The 25,531-nt window shown below is 41.4% G+C and overlaps 1 protein-coding gene across 1 annotated transcript in view; it reads left to right on the top strand.

The window, feature by feature from the left end:
- Window positions 1-13,480, top strand: part of TECTA (tectorin alpha) — a 69,193-nt gene extending 55,713 nt beyond the window's left edge. Inside the window, exons 16-23 of the mRNA XM_068554588.1 lie at window positions 1,825-1,935; window positions 3,287-3,489; window positions 4,441-4,604; window positions 5,038-5,286; window positions 9,960-10,122; window positions 11,254-11,341; window positions 11,649-11,765; window positions 13,380-13,480. Of these exons, the coding sequence (XP_068410689.1) occupies window positions 1,825-1,935; window positions 3,287-3,489; window positions 4,441-4,604; window positions 5,038-5,286; window positions 9,960-10,122; window positions 11,254-11,341; window positions 11,649-11,765; window positions 13,380-13,480 (1,196 nt within the window). The remainder of the gene's footprint in view (window positions 1-1,824; window positions 1,936-3,286; window positions 3,490-4,440; window positions 4,605-5,037; window positions 5,287-9,959; window positions 10,123-11,253; window positions 11,342-11,648; window positions 11,766-13,379) is intronic.
- Window positions 13,481-25,531: the final 12,051 nt, after the last annotated feature.

The following is a 25,531-nucleotide window of genomic DNA, read 5'->3' as shown; positions in this document are numbered from 1 at the left end:
CAGCACATTCATGGAGTGGCTGTTGTGTGCTTAGCACTGTGTTAGGTGCTGAACCCACTGGGCAAGTAAAAGGGTCTTTACAAAAGGAAGCCTTTAAAGAGTAAGTGTATTTAACTGATGCTGATGGTTTTCCTTCAGTCTTCTTTCTAGGAATTAAGACAGCCTAATGCTACGCCATACCTGTCCTCCCACCTATTACAATAGTTACTTAGCAGAGGGTCGGGAGAAGCACCTGCAGCTATGGGATAGCTCAGGGGTTTTGTTTTGTTTTTGAACTCTTGAAGAGAACTTGGCTCATGCTGGGATTGAATCATTGCTGTTTCTTCAACGCTCACCATCATATGCCATGACGACGAGGAGGATTATTACACCTGGATAGGGAGACAGTCTTTAAATAAAGAAGTGAGTGTTTACTAAATCCTAATCTTCTCTAAAAGGAAGTCGATAGAGATCTAATACTGAAAAATCAAGAAAAATAGTACACTGTGATATTTCGAAATATGGATGTAAAAACTAGAAGAATTAAAAGATTTAAAATAGTTGTCTCAGAAGCATTAGAACTGGAAGATAAGAAGATTGGGACATGGGGTTACCATTCTTCAATACAGCATTATTTGACTTTTTACCAGTATTATTTTGATAAAAGTAAAAATTAAATGAAAACAGTTTTCTCTTACCATTTACAAACATAGAGTTAAATATCCAAAGAAACCACCAAAAGACTTTTAAAACGACTAAGAAAAATAATTGGGAAGTGGAGAGGGGCTAGGCAAGGGACTGCTATTTTTCACTTTAAGCTTCTCAGTACTACTTGATTTTTTTTTTTTTTTTGGCATGGCAATTTGACAAAACTTTAAAAATTAAAATTTTCCAAGGGAAAACAATTAGAAATAACAACTGAAATACGTAAGTGAAATTTGCTTTTGTTATATTGAGTCAAATCATCAGAAAACAAACTCATATCAAGAATAAAATAAAGAACTCAAAAAAAAAAAAAGTGAGTGTCTAAAAGAAATGCTCTCCATTAGTAGTTCTCAAACTGAGATGTTGACGAGCTCACAGGTGGCCTATGGGCTCATCTGCTACAGAAATATTTATAATCTGTTGGTGATGACACTTCACATACATTTGTATTTTACTTAGAGTTTTCCCCTTTTTGGTAAAACAGTACCATTAATCTAAGTCAATGCTGGTGAGTTGTGTGTAGATAGTTTGTCTACTTTTATAAAATTAAGTAGAAGTTTGTGGGGTAGCTGGACCATGAATCAAAAAAAGACTAAGAAGTCCTGGTTTGAGGGACCTCTCTGGGACCTTACTGGCCATAAAATCTTCATTGTTGACAAGTATTTTTTGAGCATCTACTATGAGGTGGCTGGGTGCTGGGAATCTAGAGGTAAATGGCTTGGACCCTATTCTTTATATAAATATAACGATACCAATGCGTATGATTGTGGTACAGAGCAGGAAGTGCAGTAATCTCGGGATGTCCTGGCAGTTAAGCGTGTCTGTGTATTCCATCTTCCCCACTTACCTTCACCTGTGTGTGACCTTGGGTGCACTTCAGCTGTGATGCCAAGTTACGACACTTAGCTGGCAGAGTTTGTAAGCGTTGGCAGAGGCAATGCCGCCAAAGCATGAAGCACATAGCAAGAACCTAATTACTAGCTATCGTCATTATTTCCCAGAAGGCTGCCCTGTCTGTTAATTTGCGTCTGCCATCTGACCACACCAGGTCCACTGAAGTGGCGAGTCCAGAGTGTGACCACATGCTGCCGTGCACTGGTGTGAAAATCAAGTTGTGTTTCTGTTTGTTTTCCTTTTTAGCAGGAGTGGTTGAAGATCCCTGTCTGGGGGCGGACTGTCCCAATCGAACCTGTGAGCTGGAAAACGGAGGGGAGCTGTGTGGCTGCATGGAGCCCCCTCCCTACGGAAACAGTGAGTGACACCTGCCGCCCCCCCACCCCCAGCCAGACAGGCCCCGCGGGAGACGCCCGGCAGCCATGTAGGAAGGCTTTCGGGAGGGAGCCCGCACGTCCCACACTGTGGGTGAGAAACCCAAGTAACGAAGCTTTCCTGAGCATTTAAGCAGAACAAGGAAGGAACCCGACCTCTTCAAAGCAGGCTAATGTTCGTTTCCTTGTAGCTACATCCTTTTCTTCAATAAATGATAACACACAAATTTGGACATGCATAGAATCAGCCAGCTCCATCTGAGTCCATGTTCAACATCAGAGGGATCCAAATTGATCTTTTAGACTCACAGGGAGATAAGGTGGTTTGACGAAAACATGAAAGAACCAGGACGAGAGTGCCAGGTGCTGTAAGACGTGTTTAAAGCCAGCTTTATCTGGCCCGAAGCTTTTCGGTGGGTCCTGAAGAAAACAGAAATGTTGAAGCAAACGGCAAACAACTAGGACTCCAGGTAGGAGTCCCCTTAAGGTAGGAATGGCCTTGTCCCCTGGCCAAGAGCGCACTCGTTTTGTCGGCTTGTGGGGGACCTGCTTTGCTTCCCAGCTCCGTGTCCTTGGCTGAACCGAGGAACTCAGAAGGCACATGCCACGTTTAGCATCATCAGAGAATGAAAGCCTGGTTGACCAGAAGGCTCCACAGAAGGGGACCACATGTGCTGTTCAAAGGCTTCACCTAAGCAGATAAAAACATTTCTCTCTGTTTCTTTAGAGCTTATTAGCCTGTGTTTGTGTACTCACGGAAAATGTCCATTGGTGCATTCCATTTCAAAAAACAAGAGCTCCGAGTGCTGGCCTGGGTACCAGCTGGGCTGTGGAGTGGCCTGACCAGGGCTGCCCTTACTTGGGGCATGTTCTTTAGCCAGGCCACAGTGAGCCAGATGCGGTATGGAGCTTACAGGCAGTAGCTACCACCAAAGTGGGGCGGAAATACTGGGTTTAGGAAGAAAAGATCAAAGACACTTTGTATAGCATTTTCATCTTTAAAAAAAGGCTCTCTGGGGACTTCTCTGGTGGTCCAGTGGTTAAGACTCCTCGCTTCCAATGTAGGGTGCGTGGGTTCGATCCCTGGTCGGGGAACTAAGATCCCACATGCCGCACGGCATGGCCAAAAAAAAAAAAAGGCCCTAGCATTGCCCAAGTTATTGCTTTGAATGAGTTCGTATACTCATTTAGTTTGATCAGAGCTTCATTAGAAATGCTGCAGCCTGTGTGTGAAGACCATCAGCCTCTTCTAAAGAGAATGGGGCGCCTCGCCCACCCACACAGCAAGACCAACTCCCACTGACGTGCCTTTCATAATGACTGTTTCCCCACAGACTCCCACGACATCATTGACGCAGAGGTGACCTGCAAGGCTGCCCAGATGGAAGTGTCCATATCTAAGTGCAAACTCTTCCAGCTTGGCTTCGAGAGGGAGGGTGTGCGGATCAATGACAGGCAGTGCACCGGCATCGAGGGAGAGGACTTTATCTCCTTTCAGATCAACAACACCAAAGGGAACTGTGGAAACATTGTGCAGGTGAGGAATGAGGGCAGGAAAGAGCATCTGGCTGAGGTGGTGGCAGCTCCAGGTGTTGGCACGTTGATTGTTCTTAAGCCAACTTCAGGGGTTCGACTTAGAAACATGCTCCTTGGAAAACAGCAAAAGGCATGCGCGAAATGAAGGACAGCGGGAAAATAATCATTGGGTGCTAAGTGGTTGAACTGAAAGCAAGATGAGTGACATGCTTCCTTCCCTGGTTTGCGCTGTCTGCTGTCATCCTTTGCCCTGCATGCTGACACATGTTTTTACCTCTCTCTTGCTTCTGTTGTTCTTCCAGGTAAAGACAGCTGGGTTCAGCTATTGCAGGGTGCAAGGGTGTCCCAGACATCACTTAACAGTTGGCTGCAGAAATACAGCAAGGTCACAACATTTTGTGTCGGGTTATCCAATTCATAGGTTAGCAAAGCATCTCACTTCTCTTCCTCCTGTGCCTTCCTACTGTCTTTTTTTGATAACTGTGTTCATTAACACTTTTTATCAGGGAGTGAAAGGTGCAAGACGGTGAAACATGCGTGTGTTCATCTTGGTACTTGTGGGCATGTCTGGTACAAGATTTGGCGGAGGCTGGATTTTGAATTAAGACTTGAAAGAGAAGATACATATTACCTCAGGATGGCAATACTTCATGCTGTCCCCAGCTTGGGTTCCCACAGATAACTGGGGACTGGTTGTACTTAGAATTCAGTGGTACATGACATCGCCCTCCGTGGGCATTCAAGGTTATCAGACTGAAGGGTGCTGTTGACATCTATTGTAATACTTTTTTTTTCCAGTAAGTGCTGAGACTAGCTCCATCCTGATTTATATTGGCCTCTGGGTTATGTATGAAATGAAGCCATTTTTCCACTTTCCGGCCGGTGGATTTGAAATGCAAGCCACATACTCACGCCCAGATTTAATGATTTCTGACCTCCCTTTGCTTTGCAGTCCAATGCCACTCATATCATGTATAAAAACACCATTTGGATAGAAAGTGCCAACAATACTGGCAACATCATCACCAGGGACAGGACGATCAGTGTGGAATTTTCATGTGCTTATGAGCTGGATATCAAGATCTCCTTGGACTCTGTCGTGAAGCCTATGCTAAGGTAGAGAATCTCGTGGGCTGTGCACGTTGCTCTGTCTTTTCCTTGACAGTTAAGGTTAGCACAGTCAAAACTGCTAGCATCTGTCTTTGAAGCACTAGGGAGAGAATAATTCATATCTTCTGAACCTAGATGCCTTAGACCAGCACTGTTCGATAGAACTTTCTACAGTGATGGGAATGTCCTATATCAGTACTGTCCAATACAGTAGCTGTATGTGGCCATTGAGCACTTGAAATGTGCCAGGGGGAGAGAGGTGCTGAGGAATTGAATTTTTAATTTTAATTAAAATTAGATTTAATTATTTAAATTTAATTATTAGACTTTGCTACTCTCTGCTTGGCCTTCCCTCTGCATTTTCAGCTTGGAAAACGGTAAGTAATTGAACAGATAACGTTGCTTGGGGTTCCCCGACTTACGACTGTTTCCCTTGTAGCGTCATTAACCTGACAGTTCCAACCCAAGAAGGCAGCTTCACCACCAAGATGGCGCTCTACAAAAATGCCTCCTACAAACATCCATACCGCCAGGGCGAAGTGGTGCTGACGACTCGAGATGTGCTGTATGTAGGGGTCTTTGTGGTTGGAGCCGATTCCACGCATCTGATTCTGACGCTGAACAAATGCTACGCCACCCCCTCCCGCGACAGCAATGACAAGCTCCGATACTTCATCATTGAAGAAGGGTGGGTAGCCTCTTCTTGGAGGACAGTCTCAGAGCCTTTAGTATCAGATTTGTCTACATTGTTTTTTAGGGAAGAGAATGGGAACTAACATTTGTTGACGACCTACAGGGCGAGCATTTTGCACCCAAGAACTATCTAATCCTGATGACAACGTATGAGGTAGATATTATAAGCCCCATTTTACAGATGAGAAGGCTGAGGCTTAGTGAATCAAGCAGTGCTTAAAATCACACAGCAATTTAGTGGTAGACCACCAGTTCCATGTGGCATTAACTACAAAATGCTTTACTCTCAATGTGACCCAAGAGGGCATTCTGTCCTGCCTACTTTGAATTTCAATCTGAGTTGAATGTGGATTATCTGCAAATGAAAGGATGTAAGGAGAATAACTAAAGGTTGGTGAATAGGACATCTATGAAAATTAAAAAGGGATTAGAATAATAGCTTATAAACTTTTTTTTTTTTTTTTTTTTACTCACCAGTATATGCCCAGCACCTAGCATATTTCCTGAAACAGAGTGGTTATGCAACAAAATTATTGAATGAATGAATAAATGAATGGGTGAATGAAAAAGAAGAAAAGACTGTGGACCAAACAACAACCATGATAATTATCTTTATTTTATAAAAACACTTACTGGTTTTGTCAAGCAACAATACTTTTTTAACAGGTTTATTGCATACATAATTTATATACAATATAATGTACTTGCCCTAAGTGTAAAATTCAATGATTTTTAGTAAATGTACAGAGAAGTGCAACCATCACCATAATCTAATTCTGGAACATTTCCATCATCCCAGTACCATAATTCTTAAAAGCAGTTGACTATGTTAATCAAAATTCTTTCTCTTATAAGTGGTAGAGACCATTTCAAACTAGTTTATGCAAAAGCAAGGCACTTAATGGTTACAAAACCAAATCACATTAAGTAGATGCAGCTTCAGGGATGATTGGGTCCAGGAAGCCAGATGCTGTCAAGACTCCCTCCCTCCCTCTATCCGTTGCTCTCTGTTTCTCTGTCTCTGTCTCTGTCTCTGTCTCTCTCTGTCTCTGTCTCTCTCATTGACCTCGTTAGACACTGGCATTTTTTTCTGCATTGTAACCCCCAGGAGTGAGCATTCCTTCTAACCCCAATTCAGGGAATCCCTGAGAAGGAGTATGATTAGCCTTTCTTGGATGGATTTCCTCTGCCTTGTTTGGAGGAGATGCAACATTAAATTGCCTGGTGTTGGGGAGGGCAAAGTTTTTCTTGACCCTCTTAGGGTTCCTGGCTGGGTCTGAACATTAAATGGACAAAGACAGATTAACAGGAAAAAAGCATAACATTTATCTAATGTAAGTTTTACGTGACATGGGAGTCTTCATAAGGAAACAAAGACTCGAAGAAACAGTTCAAGCTGAGTATTGTTATGCCCGGTTTGATGAAGAGAGGACAGTCGTGGAGAAGGTCAGGAGTATGTGGTAATTGTAGTAAACTGCGGGGAATCTTAGCCAGACTGTTCAGATTCTTCTCAGTGTCCCTTTGTCTTCAGAAATAAGGCTGCTCCTTTCCTTCTGGTATAGGGAGGGCACCTCTCACATAAGGGCTTTATGACCTGTTTCAGGTGAGAAGAGTGACCTTCCTAGTTCTGCCATTTTCTCAAACTCCTTCAGCTTAAAATATTCAAGGTGCCAGGTTTGGGGGTAGTGTTTCTTGAACCCTATCCCAGGCCTGAGTCAGCATGCCTCCCTGGAGTGGTCAGGGAGTGCTGTGGATACTGTAATTATCCTTAAAGTTGGGGAAGGAAGGAATGGTTCCCCCAAAGAAGAAGAGTACGGTTCTAGGTGGACAAACAATAAATAGCCACTATTTTGCACACGAACAGGCTCAGAGCCTGTACGCAGCTCACCCAAGGACACCCAACCAGCAAGGGGCAGAGGAGGAAATCTTTCAAGCACCAAGACGCATCAACTCCCTACCTGGCCGGGTGTGGCTTGTGGCCTGCGTTGCTGAGGCATAGAGTGGGATTTTCAGCAAAGCCCTCCTGAAGGCACTATCTTTTTGAGTTGATGTTTAGCCTCCCTAGAGGCAGAGGGAAGGACTTGGTGACTATGTGGTGTCTCAACAGGCCCAGATGCTCCGGCTAACATCACAGGTCTCCATTTCTTCATCTGTTCCCTTCCTCCCCCTCCCCTCGCCCCAGCCATGGTCCTTTCCCAAAGTAAAAGAGCTACGATCTGAGCCGCTGTACAAATGCAAACCCGGGTGGGCAGGCTTGGGCTGCCTTTGAAGGACACTGTGGCATTTAGCATTTTTTAAATAGTATTTAATAGAGTTGACCCAGAGAGGGAGAGTAAGTGAGCGGGTTCGTAAATCTCAGCTCCCCCCAGGGTCTGGATGAAGGTCTTCAAATTAAACTGTTGTTGGGTGTGAAGTAATTTCATCCTGTGAGAGAATTTAATTCATGCGTCCTCTTGACCTTTCTTGGAGGGATGTGGTTATTGGTTTTTTCCAGTGAGCTTATGGGAAAACTGCTGCTCAGTGCTGAATGACTGAGCAGCAGAATGGGTCCGCGTCAGAATCTCGGGGGAGGGGTCAGCCGCTCCTCTCCAGCTACGTTGGGGGCAGAGACGCCAACGCCATCTACCAGTGATGCCAAGGTCTGGGCACACGAAGGTCACTTCTCTGTTCTCTTTATGTGCCCAGACAGAGGAAAGGACACTTGTTCCTCTGATAGTGGACAAAGGATTCTAGTGCTCGGTTTGTTTGTCCCCTGAAGGCGGCATCCAGACAGCCTGTCCCTGCTTCCCGAGGCCCCTTCCTTCTGCTTCCTGTTTTTCTGACACTTAAACCTCGAATCATCTCTCTGGGAGTTGGGGGTCTAGTTAAGACGGAAGGTCTGCGTGAAGACTGGAGGGCTGAGAACATTGTAGAATCCTTGAACCAACTTAGATTATTCAAATGAGTCACAGTGACAAGGAAAAGTATGGCAAGTAAGTTTTTGTTTCAAAGCATTTAGGAAACTATTGCCTTATGGACTAATTACCAAACTGAATAGGTGTGGGAATGCTGAAGGATAACTTCAATTTTTAATTTTCCTTATCACGAAGCTATTGAATCCTGGGGGGCCAGGGGAAGGAAACATAAGGAAAAGAGTCACCCTTTGTATCTTGATAAGATCGTTTTAAAGAGCTTCTTGGCCACAGTGGGCCAACCTTGGCCATGGAAGCACAATTCATTCATTCACTCACTGATTCATCCAGTCTAAAAAAAAGATTTTTATTTTGGTCTAAAAATTAAGTATAATTTTAATACCATATTTCAAACAAAACAGTTCTGAGAGTTAATACTGTATGTATGTTTCAAAAGTAAAAATACAGCTTTATATATACACATACATGTTCTCTCAGAGCTGAAAGACAGGTCATAGCTTTTATTGCTTCTCAGGCAAATATTTGTGTGAGTTTGACTAAAGAGCCTCTAAGTATTTTTATTTTTCATTTTTTATTTATTTATTGTTTTACAGTACGTCCTTGTTGGTTATCTATTTTAAATATAGCAGTGTGTACATGTCAACCCCAAACTCCCAATCTATCCCTCGCCCCCAGCCTTCCCCGCTGGTAACCATAAGTTCTTTCTCTAAGTCTGAGTCAATTTCTGTTTTATAAATAAGTTCATTTGTATCATTTTTTTTAGATTCTGCATATAAGCAGAATATCATATGATGTTTATGTTTCTCTGTCTGACTTACTTCACTTAGTATGATAATCTCCAGGCCCATCCATATTGCTGCAAGTGGCATTACTTCGTTCTTTTTAATGGCCGAGTAATATTACATTGTATATATGTACCACATCTTTTTAAATACTTACTGTGTGCCCTCCAGTGTGTTGGAGACACAGTGAGGACTACACCTTGGTTCCTGCATCCCAGGGGCTCAGCAGAGTGTTGTTGGCAAATCCAGGCAAAGCCACCTATTCCTGCCTGGTCAGGGCATGTTTATACAGGAGGGGGAGCCATAGACGGGCATTGGAGAAAGAGCAGGGTTAGTTAGCAGGGGAAGAAGTGCAGAGAGGCTTCCAGGTGGGGGAAACAGTACGTGAAAAGACCCTGGGGCATAAGAGACTGTGGTCCATTTAAGAAACTCTAACAGGTGGAGGCGAGATACCTGTGTCCCTGCCTGTTGGCTCAGTACCACAAGGAGAGGGGAAGGGAGTGATCCCTACATCCAAACAATCGTTCAGCTCATCTTTGACTAATGGTCCGTCTTCTCCAGCTCCCACCTGTTTTCACTTGTGGGAAGATTTCCCGATAGAGCTTGAAATAGGGGCCCCTGCCAAAATTGATAATTAACTGAAGAAAGTACAGAAGATGTAAGGACTCATCTTGTGTTTATTAAACTGGTATCAGTAAAACACAGTATTGTGAGGGGGAGGAATGAGAAACTGGCGGGTAGGGAAATTGAGTGCAGGCCCTGTGGTCATTTTGTTTTTAGTTGCAGTTAAGATCCTAATTTGAGGTGCTATTTGATGCTTTTCCAACAAACTGAAACTATAAGGGAGTCGTAATAAATGACAGACCCACACACTCCAGAGGTCACCTTCAAACGCAAAGGCATTTTTACCGTTCATGATGGTTTTTGTATGAAACGTGAAAGTGTGAAGCAGAGAGTCCCTTTTTTCCGAATAGGTGTCAGAACATTAAAGACAACACCATTGGCATCGAGGAAAACGGTGTCTCCCTCACCTGTCGCTTCCACGTCACCGTCTTTAAGTTCATTGGGGATTACGATGAAGTCCATCTGCACTGCGCAGTGTCCCTCTGTGATTCAGAAAAGTACTCCTGTAAAATAGTAAGTGAGAGCATGAAAATTCAGTGCTTAGCTTTATTTCTCTCAGTTCCAGTTTTCCCCACGTGGGGAGTCACGAATCCCAACGTCGGTGGCTCTTTAGAGTTCTTTAGGACTCACTGTACCTGGCAGTGGCTGAATTGGAACCATCTTCAGAGGCCTAGGAGTGGCAGTCGTCTGTGCTGGAACAATAAGAGAGCAGGGTAGAATGATGACCATTTACTCCTTTTATCTGATTTAGAAATGTCAGTCTGTTGTTGGCATAACACTAGACCAGGGTTTCTCAAACCTCAGCACTACAGACATTTTGGACCACATGATTCTTTGTTGTAGGGCTGCCCTGTGCTCTGTGGGCTGTTTAGCAGTATCCCTGGCCTCTAGCCACTAGACCCCAGTATCACCTCCTCCCCACTTGCAACACCCAAAATGCCTCCTGACTTTGCCCAGTGTCCCTTGGGGGGCAAAATTAGCCCTGTTTGAGAACCAATATGCCAGAGTCTCAAGGAGCCAGGCCCCCTGCATCTGAGGTGAGCGATGGGGCCAAGCTCCCCTCCACCACAGAAGCAAACTCCCGGGCTCAGGATGCACTTTATCCAGCTGTCCTTTAGACAGGGATTATCCCACGAATCATCCAAATCCACATCCAGGCCTGAGGCTGTGGAGGGGCTGGCGGGATGAGGTGACAAACCAATCATCTGGTCCATGCCAGGCTTACATCCCCACCACGTACGGCTATGTCCCTAAGACTTTACTGCACTAGTACCTGGTCCCTAACCTTTAGCATTGCAGCTTTATGCTCGCCCCATGTTGGCCGAATCGAGATGTGAATTATGGTCAGAGCTACTTACAGATGCTGCTGAAAACATTGTTCTCTGATCTGATACAGGATCCTCCTCCCTGGGAAGGGAGCCTCTTTGAATCTAATTCTAGTGTGGAGAATATATTTAATTCTGTTCAACATAAAGCCCCGAGTCCCAGTGGGCTCAATGATCAAGAATGGATTGATTCTAATTAATCTGAGCTGCAGTCCTGCTCCAGGCTGAGCCACTGCCTCTTTTGGAGGTGGAAACGTGGTGAAGAATAAGCTATCAGCTTAACTGTGTGAAATTTTCCCTCCGGTGTTCTGTCTTTCAGAATTGCCCTCAAAATTCCAGGATTGCCACAGATTACGCCAAGGAACCTAAAGAACAGATCATTTCAGTGGGACCTATTAGGAGAAAAAGTATGTATGTTCCCTAAAACACACTATAAATGATTCAAACAGTGGGATTTGAAGGCTCGGGCTAAGTCTGGGGTGTGTTTTGCCTACGAGGTGAATCTGGTGAACAAGGAGCTTGAGGACGCCAGTTTGGGGACCCCAGTTTGAGAAGCCTGCCCGCTTCCATAATGAAATCTTTTCACGGACTATTAAAAACTCATGACAGTATCGGGATTTTTTCCTTCCACCCCTCTCTTGAAGGCCTTGCCCTTAGATACGAGTTGAAGAGCTGGACTGTCTGCAGGTAACTTGTCCAGCGGCTCTTTTTCAGGGCTGGACTGGTGTGAGGACAACGGAGGGTGTGAGCAGATCTGCACGAGCCGCGTGGACGGGCCTCTGTGCAGCTGCGTGACGGGGACCCTGCAGGAGGACGGCAAGAGCTGCAGAGGTGAGCACGACTCCCGTTCAGGGCCGGCAGCTGGGGACATAGGAAGTTCTTGACCCTGAGAAGGAGACTGTCCTATGTGAGGCCCACTCGGTCAGCAACTGATCTATGAGACATCCAGAAAGTAAGAAGGAGAGATGAGGAAAACGCCTAAGGAATTCTAGCATCATTTTGGTTTTTTTTTTTAAACCTTTTGGTCCCTGCTCTTTTATCTAAAAGATGAAAGTGGTTTTTTTTAAACATCTTTATTGGAGTATAATTGCTTTACAATGTTGTGTTAGTTTCTGCTGGATAACAAAGTGAATCAGCTATATGCATATGTATATCCCCATATGCCCTCCCTCTTGCGTCTCCCTCCCACCCTCCCACAGCTCTAGGTGGTCACAAAGCACTGAGCTGATCTCCCTGTGCTATGCGGCTGCTTCCCACTAGGTATCTATTTTACATTTGGTAGTGTATATATGTCAATGTTACTCTCTCACTTCATCCCAGCTTACCCTTCCCCCTCCCTGTGTCCTCAAGTCCATTCTCTACAGCTGTGTCTTTATTCCTGTCCTGCCCCTAGGTTCATCAGGACCATTTTTTTGTTTTTAGATTCCGTATATATGTGTTAGCATAGAGTATTTGTTTTTCTCTTTCTGACATACTTCACTCTGTAGGACGGACTCTAGGTCCATCCACCTCACTACAAATAACTCAATTTTGTTTCTTTTTATGGCTCAGTAATATTCCATTGTATATATGTGCCACATCTTCTTTATCCATTCATCTGTCGATGGACACTTAGGTTGCTTCCATGTCCTGGCTATTGTAAATAGAGCTGCAGTGAACATTGTGGTACATGACTCTTTTTGAATTATGGTTTTCTCAGGGTATATGCCCAGGAGTGGGAATGCTGGGTCGTATGGTAGTTCTATTTTTAGTATTTTAAGGAACCTCCATACTGTTCTCCATAGTGGCTGTATCAATTTACATTCCCACCAGCAGTGCAAGAGGGTTCCCTTTTCTCCACACTCTCTTCAGCATTTATTGCTTGTAGATTTTTTGATGATGGCCATTCTGACTGGTGTGAGGTGATACCTCATTGTGGTTTTGGTTTGCATTTCTCTAATGATTAATGATGTTGAGCATCCTTTCATGTGTTTGTTGGCAATCTGTATATCTTCTTTGGAGAAATGTGTGTTTAGGTCTTCTGCCCATTTTTGGATTGGGTTGTTTGTTTTTTTGATATTGAGCTGCATGAGCTGCTTGTATAGATGAAGGTGATATTTAAAGAAGGAAGTTACCCAGCCATTTAAGTACCAAATATTGGCCTTAGATCTGGCCCCAAGTCTACCTGGGTTGAGCTGGGACTGGGGTGTGTGATCCAAGAAACAAGGTTTCCTGCAATAGCCTTAGCTGCCAGGTGTCCCTGGTACCCTCTAAGTTAGCAGGACTCTCCTAAAGGTTGGGTTAATTTCGCTTCCTTGCTACCTGAGTCCAGGCCATTTGGAGAAAGTGGGTTCTTGGCAATGAAGAAAGTAGGTTCCTTTACTGGAATACCACAAAGATGTCTGATCCATGTCAAACAGGTATATTTTTTTTCATAGGACTTACTATGTCTCTCTCTGTTCACAGCCTCTAATTCTTCCATTGAACTTCAAGTTTGGATGCTGCTTCTCATCATGACCCAGATTTCATTATGGCATTTTGTCTATACATCAGGCACGACCTCATAATTAACTCAAGGTTGCTATATAAAGTACTGTAATTTACTTACTTCAACTCCCTGTAGGATAAAAGGTGTGTGCCCTTAAGTCAAAGCCTATTTGAGATTGCCCACTGTCTCAAAGTGATGCCACCTGCCCCAAACGGTCAGGGTTCCAGAAAAGAGGGAAGTGTCATGCTCCTCTTTCAAGGTATGCAACTGGGCATCTAAAAGCCAGTTGTGGAAAACATATATCTTGCTTAAAATTTCCAAATTGTTGTCACTAGAAACGTTGGTTCGCATGAAAAACCGGTAAAGGAAAAAATTCTGGTTAGACAAGTCTGTCGGAAATCTGACCAGAGAAATCTATCCCACCAGTGCTGTTTCTGTATCATAGTTTTTATAGAGAAAGGGGCCTGTTGGAATGATATTGAATACTGAGAAGCGGTGATTGGAAGGTTTGACTCCCTCTAAGGAACCTCTCCGGTGTTTGGAAGCATCTGACCTCGACGCGCCTGTGTTACTCCCCTCCCCACAACCGCCCCTGTGTCCTCCAGCCCTGCCGGGCCACGTGGCCCCCGCATGTATTGTTTGCAGACCTGGGGACCCCAACACCCCATCTGTCTCTTCAGACCCAAACTCTTCTCGCTCACAAATCAACCAAATCATTTTTAACGTGTTTTATGCTTAAATAAACTTTGTGTTCAATTATTCTCATTACTCCGTGGCTGGAATCATACTTATCGATGTTAAGCTTTGCACACTAAATAGCATCCTCTGATTTAAAAAAAAAAAAAAAAAAAACAGCAGCAGCAATTGGAGCAGGTAGGCCCTGCTGGCCAGCGCTTTAATGCGTTTTGTTATGCGGCTATTTGTCCTGACAGAGCATTAGCAGGGCGTTTAGTGAGGTGCCATGTGGAAGAGAAGCAGGCATCGTCCTCTTCTGTATGTGGCACAAAAAACCCACATTTACTATAATTAACTACATAATAGAGGGCCTGGTAAATATATCCCTGGGGTGCCTCTGTTTTTTAGGTTAAAAACAAAGTAAACGCCACTTCAAGTTTATTTTGAAGTTGTTTTGGATTTAAGCTGATGGCATTTTTTTCTTTTTCTGGGAACTCTGGGAAACGCTGAGCAGAAATCCTAGCGTCCTTGACCGTGGGTTGTGGGTACGATTCCTGTTGTCTTACGTATAAAAAGAAGCGGGGTATAGACTGAGTCTGCGCTGAGCGGCTTTGCTCTCCCAGCCCCAGGGAGGGTCCACAAGCTCTAGCTTGGCAGTCATAGATGCTATGCGGCCAAGAGGACAACCGGTATTGATGGAGGAAATATATGCATCTGCTTCAACTTAGACATCTTAGGATCTGTTGGGAAAATGCTGAACATTGAGATGGATTAAGGAATCAAACCATCTGTTCTAGGAGAGACACAGTATCTCTTCCTCACCAGGATGGAAATTGATGTTATGCACATGGTTTTTTTCACGTGAAAATCCTCAACTCCAGACTTTCCCCCACTTCAAGATCAGCAGATTCAGAGCTCCATTCTCATTTCCATAGTCTACGGTTTAGGTTTTCACAATCAGATTCTGAGTTGAACACAATAACATCTCATTTATTTTTTTTTTTTTTGATTTCCTTAGATGAATTTTAACTGAAGACATACAAGGAGGAAATGTTTTCATATTTAATAACGTCTCTTTAATGATTTTCATATCAAAGTCACTGGAAATTTCTAAATTAAACACTATAATTGTTTTTTAGATTTTTTAATTAAATCCTTTCTTGCCACACTTTAATTCTTGGCCTTTGGTTTTCTCACTTGGTTGACACTTTTGTCTGTCATCAGGATAAGCTAGGTGTGGAGCCATATTAGAACACCCCAGAATCTCAGTGCCTTAAACAACAAAGATTTCTCTCTTTCTCACATCAGGGGGCTCTTATCCTTACTTCCATCCTGGGAGGCAGGTTGATGAGACTTTATTATCTTTTTTTCTCTCAACAGAATTTATTGAACAACTTATCCTTTCCCCATGGGACTTCAGTACCACCTCTATCATATATCAAGTTTCAACCTCTGTGGTTCTGTTTGTGAGCTCTTGATTCTCTTCCATTGGCTTATTTGTCTGTTCCTGTGTCAGAATCACATTATTATTGAGATATAATTGACGTATAGCATTACATCAGTTTCAGGTGTATGACATAATGATTCGATATATATATATATATTCACACTAGGAAATGATCATCACAAAAGTCTAGTTAACATCCATCACCATACACAGTGACAATTTTTTCTCCTGTGATGAGAACTTTTAAGATCTACTCTTTTAGCAGCTTTCAAATATGCAATACGGTATTATTAGCTATACTCACACCATGCTGTACATTACATCCCGAGGATGTATCTATTTTATAACTGGAAGTTTGTATCTTTTGACCCTCTTCACCCATTTTACCATGCCTCTAGCAACCACCAATCCATTCTATGTTTTTTGTTTTGTTTTGTTTTTAGATTCCCCCCTATAAGTAAGATCATAGTATGTTTGTCTTTCTCTGTCTGACTTATTTCATTTAGCATAATGCCCTCAAGGTCCACCCATGTTATTGCAAATGGCAGAATTTCTTCCTTTTTTATGGCTCAATAATATTCCACTGTATATATAGACCACATCTTCTTTATTCATTCACCCATAGATGGATACTTAGGTTGTTTCCATATCTTGGCTATTGTAAATAATGCTGCTGTGAACACGGGGGTGCAGGTATCTTTTCGAGTTAGTGTTTTCATCTCCTTTGGATAAATGCCCAGAAGTGGAATTGCTGGATTGTATGGTAGTTCTATTTTTAATTTATAGAGGAACCTCCATACTGTTCTCCACAGTGGCTGCACCCATTTACATTCCCACCAGTGAGGGATTCCCTTTTCCCCAAGTCCTCACCAGCACTTGTTATTTCTTGACACTTCATTATCTTTCGATGCTGCCAGCTCAACACGAGGCTCTGGGGCTCACCGCAGCAAGGGGTCACACCCCAGAAGGGACACACACACTTCTGTTCCCATTTCATTGGCCAAAGCAAGGTACATGGCTGGAACTAACTTTCAGAGAGGGGGAACTGTGAACGTCCCATGAAACTGGGAGGGAGAAGAACTGAAATCTGTGGTGATGGCTGCCAAGTAGTCTCTGAGCCAGTCATGCCTATCTGTATTAAAGAGAAACACATCTACAGAACTAAAAACAGACAGGCCCCTTAGCTGACTGTCTGCAAGGCAGAAGAACTGGGAGATGATCCTGACCCTTCTACTAATTTAATTCTCGGCTTGAAATAAATCATTTGAGATCACAATACCTTAACTTTCCTCTCTATAAAACAAGAACTTTAAGCTTTTTAAAAAATATTCTTAGGTTAGAAAATGACATGATACAAACATAAACCATATGATATCATATGTTTAGAGAACTCCAGAACACTGCCTTCTCCTGCCACTCAAAAAGATTTGCTTCAAGGAAGCGGGGCGGGGGGCTGGGGGGCTGGGGTGAGGGGGAAGCACATGTTTAGTGAAGGTGAAAAAGGAAGTTAATTGGGAATCTTACTAACTTGGTATTTCTCTGATATCAAAAGAAACAACATCTCGGGGTCTGGCATTTCTGACAATTGAGAATTCTATAATTAGTTTCTTAACCAGTAGTAAGTATGCACTCTGCTTAAAATCCTAGTGCCAAAACTTGAAAGCACGAATTGTTTCACATTGTCTAATATTCTAGCTATTTTTAGAACCATTTGACATTTAGTGAGAGCTTCAAATCTAATAAAACTTCTTTCAACCAAGGAAATTAAGTAATTATCAAAAAATGACAATCATACGCGTTTAAAGTAATAAAGAATTACTTCTTTACTAATTCTGAATTAATTTAGCATCTACCCCATTTTGAACCTTCCAGCCTCTCTCCTTGAACTCAGGGGATTTCTGCATCCTGTATAGCAGTGCAATTTGGTCCTGGTTAGGAGAACACGATGGCATTTTTCAGGGCCCTGATTCACGGGAATCTGCAGCACGACTCAGTGAAAAAGAAAATCAAACAGCACCCTCTAGTGTCCGCGTTTTATTTTTGCATGAAACCCAAACGTATATTGAACGACACCAATCAAAATATGATTTCTCCCCCTCCTCGAAACCTTAGACGTGGAACATTACCAGAATATAGCTTTAGAGAACACATCAAATGCCAAGGACATTTCTGGAGAACAGTGTGAGATTTATTCTTATGCACCCAGTAAGTATCATTCCAGGAAAATACCAGCTCTTGGTATCCCATGCAAATTTTGCCCTTAATATCTATCTCTCTAACGTGTTGACAAAAATAGCTGTCGAGAAAAATTAAGTATCTCTTTAAAATGCTGAGAAATAAACAATGTGATCAAGAAAAGCCATGAAATATTTAGCGGTCTTTCTTTTCCCCCAGCAGAACGTGAAATACTTTCTTATGAATCTAAAGCACAACAACCGTAACTCTGGTCTGACTAACGGAAGACTCTGTTTGTGATGGTTTCATTACGTTTGCTGAAATATGACTCTCGTATAAGACAACGTCTCCGTGGCAGAGGGACAGATCTCTGTCTATAGACAGAAATAAAACACAAAGACTCATCGTTCCATGAATAACTCGGTAATCAGATTCTATTTGCTAAGGAAACAAATGGAGGAAGAGTGTTCATTGTACATTTTGCAGTGTGTTTGTTTGCATGTGGCCTCTGGCTTAGCTGCTGTTCCATTCATTCGCATAAAATACTGATGATGAAATAGTTTTGAGACTTAGACATTCTCTCATCAGATGAAATAACAATACCTTATGCTCATCGAGCATCTTTCATAACAAATGCTTTCCTACCCGTATTTACTATTATTCAGTCCTAAATCATGCTGCATTTTGACAGAGAAATCAGAGGGAAAGTTTTAGGTTGAAGTTATAACGGTTTAAAGTACTAGCTAAGGAAAAATGCAAACCCACTCATGTATGTGTGCTTGTGCTTATAGGTTTATTGAGTAATTTCCAGCTTCTTATGAGACATATGAGAATGATAGCAGTCTTTTCAGCCTTTTGTGCCTTTTAAGAACAAACAAACCATGACATACCATTCTTGATTGCCCCCACTAACTCCTGAATTTCTTTGGGGGATAGTTTAGGGTACAATGATCCACTGATATTACCCTATTTTTAGTTGGGCAAAAATATATGATTTTACTGAAAAGGATCACATATTTACTTATTGTTCTTTAGGTCTTGAAAATCTTTGCATTGGCTCTATCTAGAACTCACAAAATTTTTCTGATTTAAACACTCTGTTCACATAGAAATATGCTATTAATTATATGTTAATCAAAGACAAAAATGCGTGGCTCCTGTACTTTCCTCTTACCTGCCACAAACATTCTCAATGCAACCAGCCGTCCTAGTCCTTGAATGTAGTTTAAATATCTACGTGGATCATTCAAATCAAGGAGTTACAAGTGGATATTCAATGATGTTCTCCATGAGTCTCTGAATTCACGACTGCAGAACGCTGTTAAGAAATATCTGCATCCCTGCAAAAGAGGAATTCTGCTCTCTTGAAGAGTCCTGATCAGAAAGCAATTTGGCAAACTAGTTCGACAAGCGAAAATGATGAATGATAAATGAACATAAAATGTGAAAGTGTCTAGGTGTTGTAGCAGAATATTAAAGGCATAAAGTGAGAACTATGGATAGCACAGAACACTTTTTTTTTTTTCTCTCTCTAAAAAAGCCACAGATTCTAAATGCTTACTTTGAACCTCCAAGACAGGAGTGGAAATATTCTAAATATTAATTCCAGATTAGCAGAGTCTAGAGATGCTTGGCCCCTGTAGATTGTATTCACATCTCCCATGTGTTAACATTTATTAGTTGTACTTTTGCCCTTTTGGCCCTTTTCATAAACAATTACTTTCACTAGTTAACTTTAAGTGGAAATCAAGAACTAGGTCAACAGAGGGAGAGAAATCTTACCACATTTATCTTAAAAACCCACCACCACCTTGGACCATAGTGAACAATTTAGCGAATGACTGCAATCAGTTTAAATGCACACTATTTAGGCAAATTGCCCTGAAAGCACAGGTTGCCTAAATCCTAGGGAAACACATCTCCACACACAACTCTAAATACTTTTAATTTTAGGAAGAGCAGTTTACGACAGTCACAACAAATGAGGACTTTGTTGTGTTCCCAGGTATTATACTCTAGAAACACAAATTCATCAAAAGTCAACTTTCCTGGGTAGACCCCCAAAGAGGCACCCGTGACTCCTAGAAGCCAGGAGACCTCACAGCTACAGCAGTATGAACTCTTTATATTTCCTCTGCCTTCGAGTTTTCCATACTGTGTTGGCAGCTTGAAACTATAGAACTTAAAATTGGATGGTGGTTGAAATTTTCCATAATAAAATGTTGTGGAATGTATGGGTGTATTTCTAAGTCTTCTACCAAAAAGTGTCATTCTGAGGTGCTTGAATATTACAGAAACAACACAATGCCTCATCTTTTAGTCTAATCTTAGAAGTGGGTTCTTTAAATGCCACTTCCAAAACATGAAGTGATCACTGACAATGCATGCTTCTATGGCAGCTTTATTTTTATCAACAACTGAAAATGCAAGCATTTTCACAAATTCCTACATTATTTATCCCAATCCTATTCTGGGTTTTTCCTTCTCACCAGAAGAATGTAAATGTTCATAGGTTGGAAAAATGAGAGTGGAATAACCTTTCAGTTTTGTGAAGGTAGGACAAGAAGATTTCACTCCAACATGTAAGAAAGTGCAGCTGAGGACAGTAGAGAGAACGCAGACGGATCGGGGTTGGCCCTTACTTCTCATGGGACCTCGAGAGAGCCAGGTTGACCAGATGCCGTCAAAGGTAACTAACTTCCCCTTCTAAAAATGACAAGAAAAGGAAAGTTCTCTCTTGCTAAAACTCCTAAGCAGATTTCGTTAAAAGGTAGGAGAAAATTATCTTAATTCTCTTTCTGAGATGTTTGGAAATACTCTAAGAAGGAGAACCGTGACTCCCTCAGATTTAATTCAGTGAGTGAAAATCTAATGGAATCCAGATCCAAGAAATGAAATGTAAAGACTGGATTACCCTGAGGAAGAAAGTTTGAATTTAATAAAATATTCCTTGTAGACACTAAGCCATATAAAGGAAAGAACAAAGTGTCTTGATACAATTACCTTCTGAACAAATGCATATTTTAAAACAACACTAAACTGATTACATTGCACAACAAGTAAATAAATATTAAGTCCAGTTCATAAGATACATAAGAAATACCAACAATCTCCCCCTAGGATGTTGTAAAACTGTTTCCTTGGCCATTCTCTTTTACCTAAGTCCCAGTCATCAAGGACAGCTAAGGTTCCATTTACTTCTACAGGGGTGTGTGTGTGTGTGTGTGTGTAAATGTAAGACTCCAGGATGAGTTGTAAGAAAAGACTCACATTATGATGAGTCTTAAAATTTGAAGTATTTAGCTCTGAGTTTTTCTTCTCTAAAATGTTAAATATTTAGCAAAAGTTCTATTTAATTTCTCCTGAGTTAGATGAGGAATCTATTGTTCAAAATCCATTCAACTCCATTTGTTATGTTTTCAGATTCTCAAAAATTTCCATGGTTCCCTCTGCCAGCTTGTCTAGTTTTGTCACGATAACATCCAAAACCTGAGAGACAGAAAAGAAATTCTGAGATTTTTTCTTATGAAAGAAATATGGTCCTCTCAAACTGATCTCAAAAAAAAAAAAAATGGGACCCAAGACTCTCATTACACCATGTGAAATAGAGCACTTGGCAAATACTGGAAAGCAAAGTCCCCTGAGGCAAAAAAAAAAAAAAAAAAAAAGGAAAGAAAAGAAAAATTCCTATCCCTAAATATCAGTGTGTGTTTGTTTTACTTTGTTGTTGTTGTTTTAGGCAGAATCAATGAACGGAATCAAACTTCTCTTTAAAAGTAATTTGGAAAAACATATATGTTGCTCCCTTTTTCTTGTATATTCCTCAAAGCTTTGTCGGAAATGTAAGCTCATGAACCAGACACAAATTCCAAGAATGGCACCGACTTCAAATCAGGACTGTAGCTGTCCTTTGCAATAAAGTGTAAACTCAATGGAAATTTAGAAGTCAGTTCGTCGAGATTTAGAAGCTTCCTGTGGATTTCTCGGGTCCCCTTGAAGAGGCAACTCTCCTGCTTATTTTTTCCAGCTATCATTAGTCTTTGATGACTTGGCATGTCAATCCAGCTCATCCAAATCATGTCAGAATTGAGAAATAGTTTAAAAAGGAACCCTGTTTAGTTAACCCTGAAGATTAGAGTTTTTAAATCAACCGAAGAATTAAGACTTTTTTTAAAGAACCACAGTTATTATTTACTTACCGTATTCCAACCCTGTGGTGAGGACTTTTCATCTATTTCCTTTATTCCTCCTAAATAATCCTATGAAATCATTATTTTCCTATTTTATAGATGCTGGTCTAAAGAAGTTAACTTGCCCAAAGTCATTTTATTTGATTTCCCAGAATATTTGACAAAGTTGAAAGAATTATTGCAAGGGATCTTGTCTGGGCATCTTAGCAAATAAAATGCCAAATATGACAGGTTATCCATACTGTCATACTGTATACTGCTGGATACTTTATGTTATCCAGCATCACTAAGAGAGAGGTCAGTCAAGTACTCTGTTGTCCTTGGAGGGTTATCATGTGGATTATCACATTTTAAAAGAATTTTAGATTTTTTATGCTAAAATTAATTTTACTCTAAAATTCCACTGAACACGAATTGATTTTACTCCTAGCATAAGAGTTCAGAACACAGATTCTGGAGTCAGACAGATTCTGGGTTTGAGTCCTAGTTTCACCACTTACTAGCCAGATACATTTCATTCATTCATTCATTCATTTTTCAAATATTTATTGATTGCTTCCCTTGTACCAGGTATTGGTCTACAGCAGTAAATGAAAACTGATAAAGATGTAATTTCCAAAGGAGAAAAGTCCTATGAGAAAAGCAAATAGGATACTATGGGGGGAAATGGGGGTAGAAAATTCATTTAGTTACAGTGGTCAAGTAGGCCTTCTGAGTGGTATCATTTCAGCTGAGATTTAAGGGAAAAGAAGGAACCAAGCAAGCAAGAAGGAGGGGGTTCAGACAGGGGCCAGAGCAAGGGCAAGTCCCTGAGGCTTCAGAATGGCATTTGCAGGGAAAAGGACAGCTGGTGTGGGTTGCCACATGCTATGGCTGGAGAGGTAGGCAGGGGCCTTTTCAGCCATAAAAAATCTAAATTCTATGTCAAGGGCAATTGTAAGCCACTAGAAGATTGTTAGTAGGAGAGTGGTATCATCTAATTTACTTTTTAAGAAATACTTTATTTTTTAGGGCAGTTTTTGGTTCACAGCAAAATTGAGCAGAAGCTACACAGATTTCCCAAATATCCCCTGCCCACACACCTGCATAGCTTCCCCCACCATCAACATCTTACACTGAGCCGTGCATTTGTTACAATCAATGAACCTGCATTGACACATCATCACCCAGAGCCCATAGTTTACACAAGGGTTCACTCTTGGTGATGTACGCTCTATGGGTTTTGGCAAAAGTATGATGACATGTACCCACCATTAGAGTATCATACAGAATACTTTCATTGCCCTGAAAACCCTCTGTGCTCTGCCTATTTATTCCTACCAATTTACATTAAAAAATAACTCTAAACGCTATATGGAGAATGGATTTGTAGAGAGGAAGCAGGAAAAACAAGTGACTTGTACAAGGCTGGGTGGTTGGCAAAAGCCCAGGGACTTAGGAAGAAATAGATGACTTCGAGCTATATTTTGAAGGAAGAAGCTATGAGACTAAGTCATACATGGGATTTGAAGATAGGCAAAGATAGAAATCAAAACTGTTTCTGATTTGTACAGCAGGATGGATGATGATGTCATTTACTGAGATAGAAAAAGAGTGAGAAATAGTGTCAGGGAGGAAATCAACTGTTCAGTTTGGTACACGTTGAGCATGCAATGTCTGTAAGAGATCCAAGCAGAGGTGTCAAGTAGGCAGGAAGATATATGACAGGAGCTTGTCAGACTAGTCTGGGGTGGTGATAAGCCATATATAGGAATCCTATACATTTAGATGGCATTTAAGCGGAGGACAGAATTAGAGAGAGAGAGAAGGGGCCCCACTTTCAGGGGGCCTGAGAATCTGCAGGATCAAAATTTAGAGGTTAGGAAGAGAGGGAGGAGTGACCAAAGGAAACTGAGGAATAGCCAGGAAAAGCCAAGCAAAACTCAAGAGGAAGTGTGACTGATACCAAAGAAAGAGAGTATTTCAAGCAGGATAGAGTGGCCAATCGTGTTGAGTGTAACAAGATATCAGGCAAGTTATTTAATCTTTCTGAGAACCTACCAAATCTATAAAATAGGAATAATACTACTTATTCTCTATGCTTTTTCGAAGTACTTAGTGAAATGACAAATCTAAGCCACTTAGCATGGGGCTCTGTATATAATAAGTATACAGCAGGCTTTTTTTTTTTTTCAGTCTTCATTATCTCAATGCCATCTTTGTCGTTGTACTGCATGGAAGAGAAGTTAGCAGAGGACCGTGTTTCTAAGAATGCCAATTTAACTGCCTTTTACTATTTCTCTTTCCTTATTGACATTACAAATCATTAAAAACGTATAAGAATAAATTTCTTCTCGTAGTAAAACACTGCTTTTCAGTGTCAGTGAGAGAGTATACCATGAATTACTTTAAAACCTGTTTTATTTGTTTACCATTCCCTAATACCCTTTGTCTGTCCTGTAAAGTGTTTGAGTGGCTTCTTTTTCCCAATTAATTTTAACCTGCAGAGGGACCAAATCAGCAAAGTTATTAACCTCTTAAGAATACTAGCCCACTTACTGTAAAAGCATTCATATAGATACCTCTTATTGGAATGTTCTCCAAAAAGCTTGCTGGTGTTTCTGAATGCTGAAGTACTGTCTAAAAGGGAAAATTATCGAGCATGCAGGCTTTCCAAAAAGGTATGAGACATTAAAAGCTATTAAAAACAGCGAAGCATTAATGAAAAGAAAATGAGCAGTTTTCATTTATTAAAAATTATGTAAACATACTCATTTCAGACCCATTATTATTGCACTTGGATATTTTTCCAAAATGTTATCAGCAGGTAGAAATATAAGATGAAAAATTGCTCTTAACTAGCACTTAAAAATAGAAACTTCTTTTCAAAATAGTGATCCTCACAAAGTCCTACTGAGGTTAGTTAGACTGATAACAATTCCATTAGCCTATGAAAATTCAACCAATGAAAATTTAAAGATTAAAATAAATTTTCTAAGAATCCAAGAGAAATTGAAGAAGGACTGCTCCTCTATCATCCTCCAAATTGAACACTTGGAAATTTCCCCCAATTAATTAAAAAGATGCATCTCAAACCTTACCAGGTGTCCGCATCCCCCGGGCCACGGACCAGTACGGGTCGGCGGCCTGTTAGGAACCCGGCCGCACAGCGGGAGGTGAGCGGCAGGAGAGCGAGCAAAGCTTCATCTGCTGCTACCCATCGCTCCTCGTCGCTCTCATTACCGCCTGAAACATCCCCCCTGCCCGCCCATCCCTCTGTCCGTGGAAAAATTGTCTTCCACGAAACCGGTCCCTGATGCCTAAAAGGTTGGGGACCACTGCCTTATACGATGCAATGGAGACCAGTCTATAAGCAAAAATAACAGGTAATTCTCTATAAAAGAGCTTATTAATTTGTTAGTATTATAGAACTAGTGGATATATATAGAACTAGTGGATAAATATAGAACTAGTGGGTAAATATCCATGAAAGAGAAAGAGAAATATCCATGGAATATGAACTGGCTACTTGAACCCTAATTCTAATAATTGCCCCAGGGCATGAATGAGCTTGAACTGACCTAGACGCTTTGGTCCCTTCTAGCTGCTCACTTTTCTTCCTCTTCTCATCCATGTTCCTACTCACTCACACCTTCTTCTTTCC

Source organism: Eschrichtius robustus, chromosome 11 (genome assembly GCF_028021215.1).
Source record: "Eschrichtius robustus isolate mEscRob2 chromosome 11, mEscRob2.pri, whole genome shotgun sequence".
Taxonomy (NCBI): Eukaryota; Metazoa; Chordata; class Mammalia; order Artiodactyla; family Eschrichtiidae; genus Eschrichtius; species Eschrichtius robustus.
This window is presented reverse-complemented; position numbering and strand designations above follow the sequence as displayed.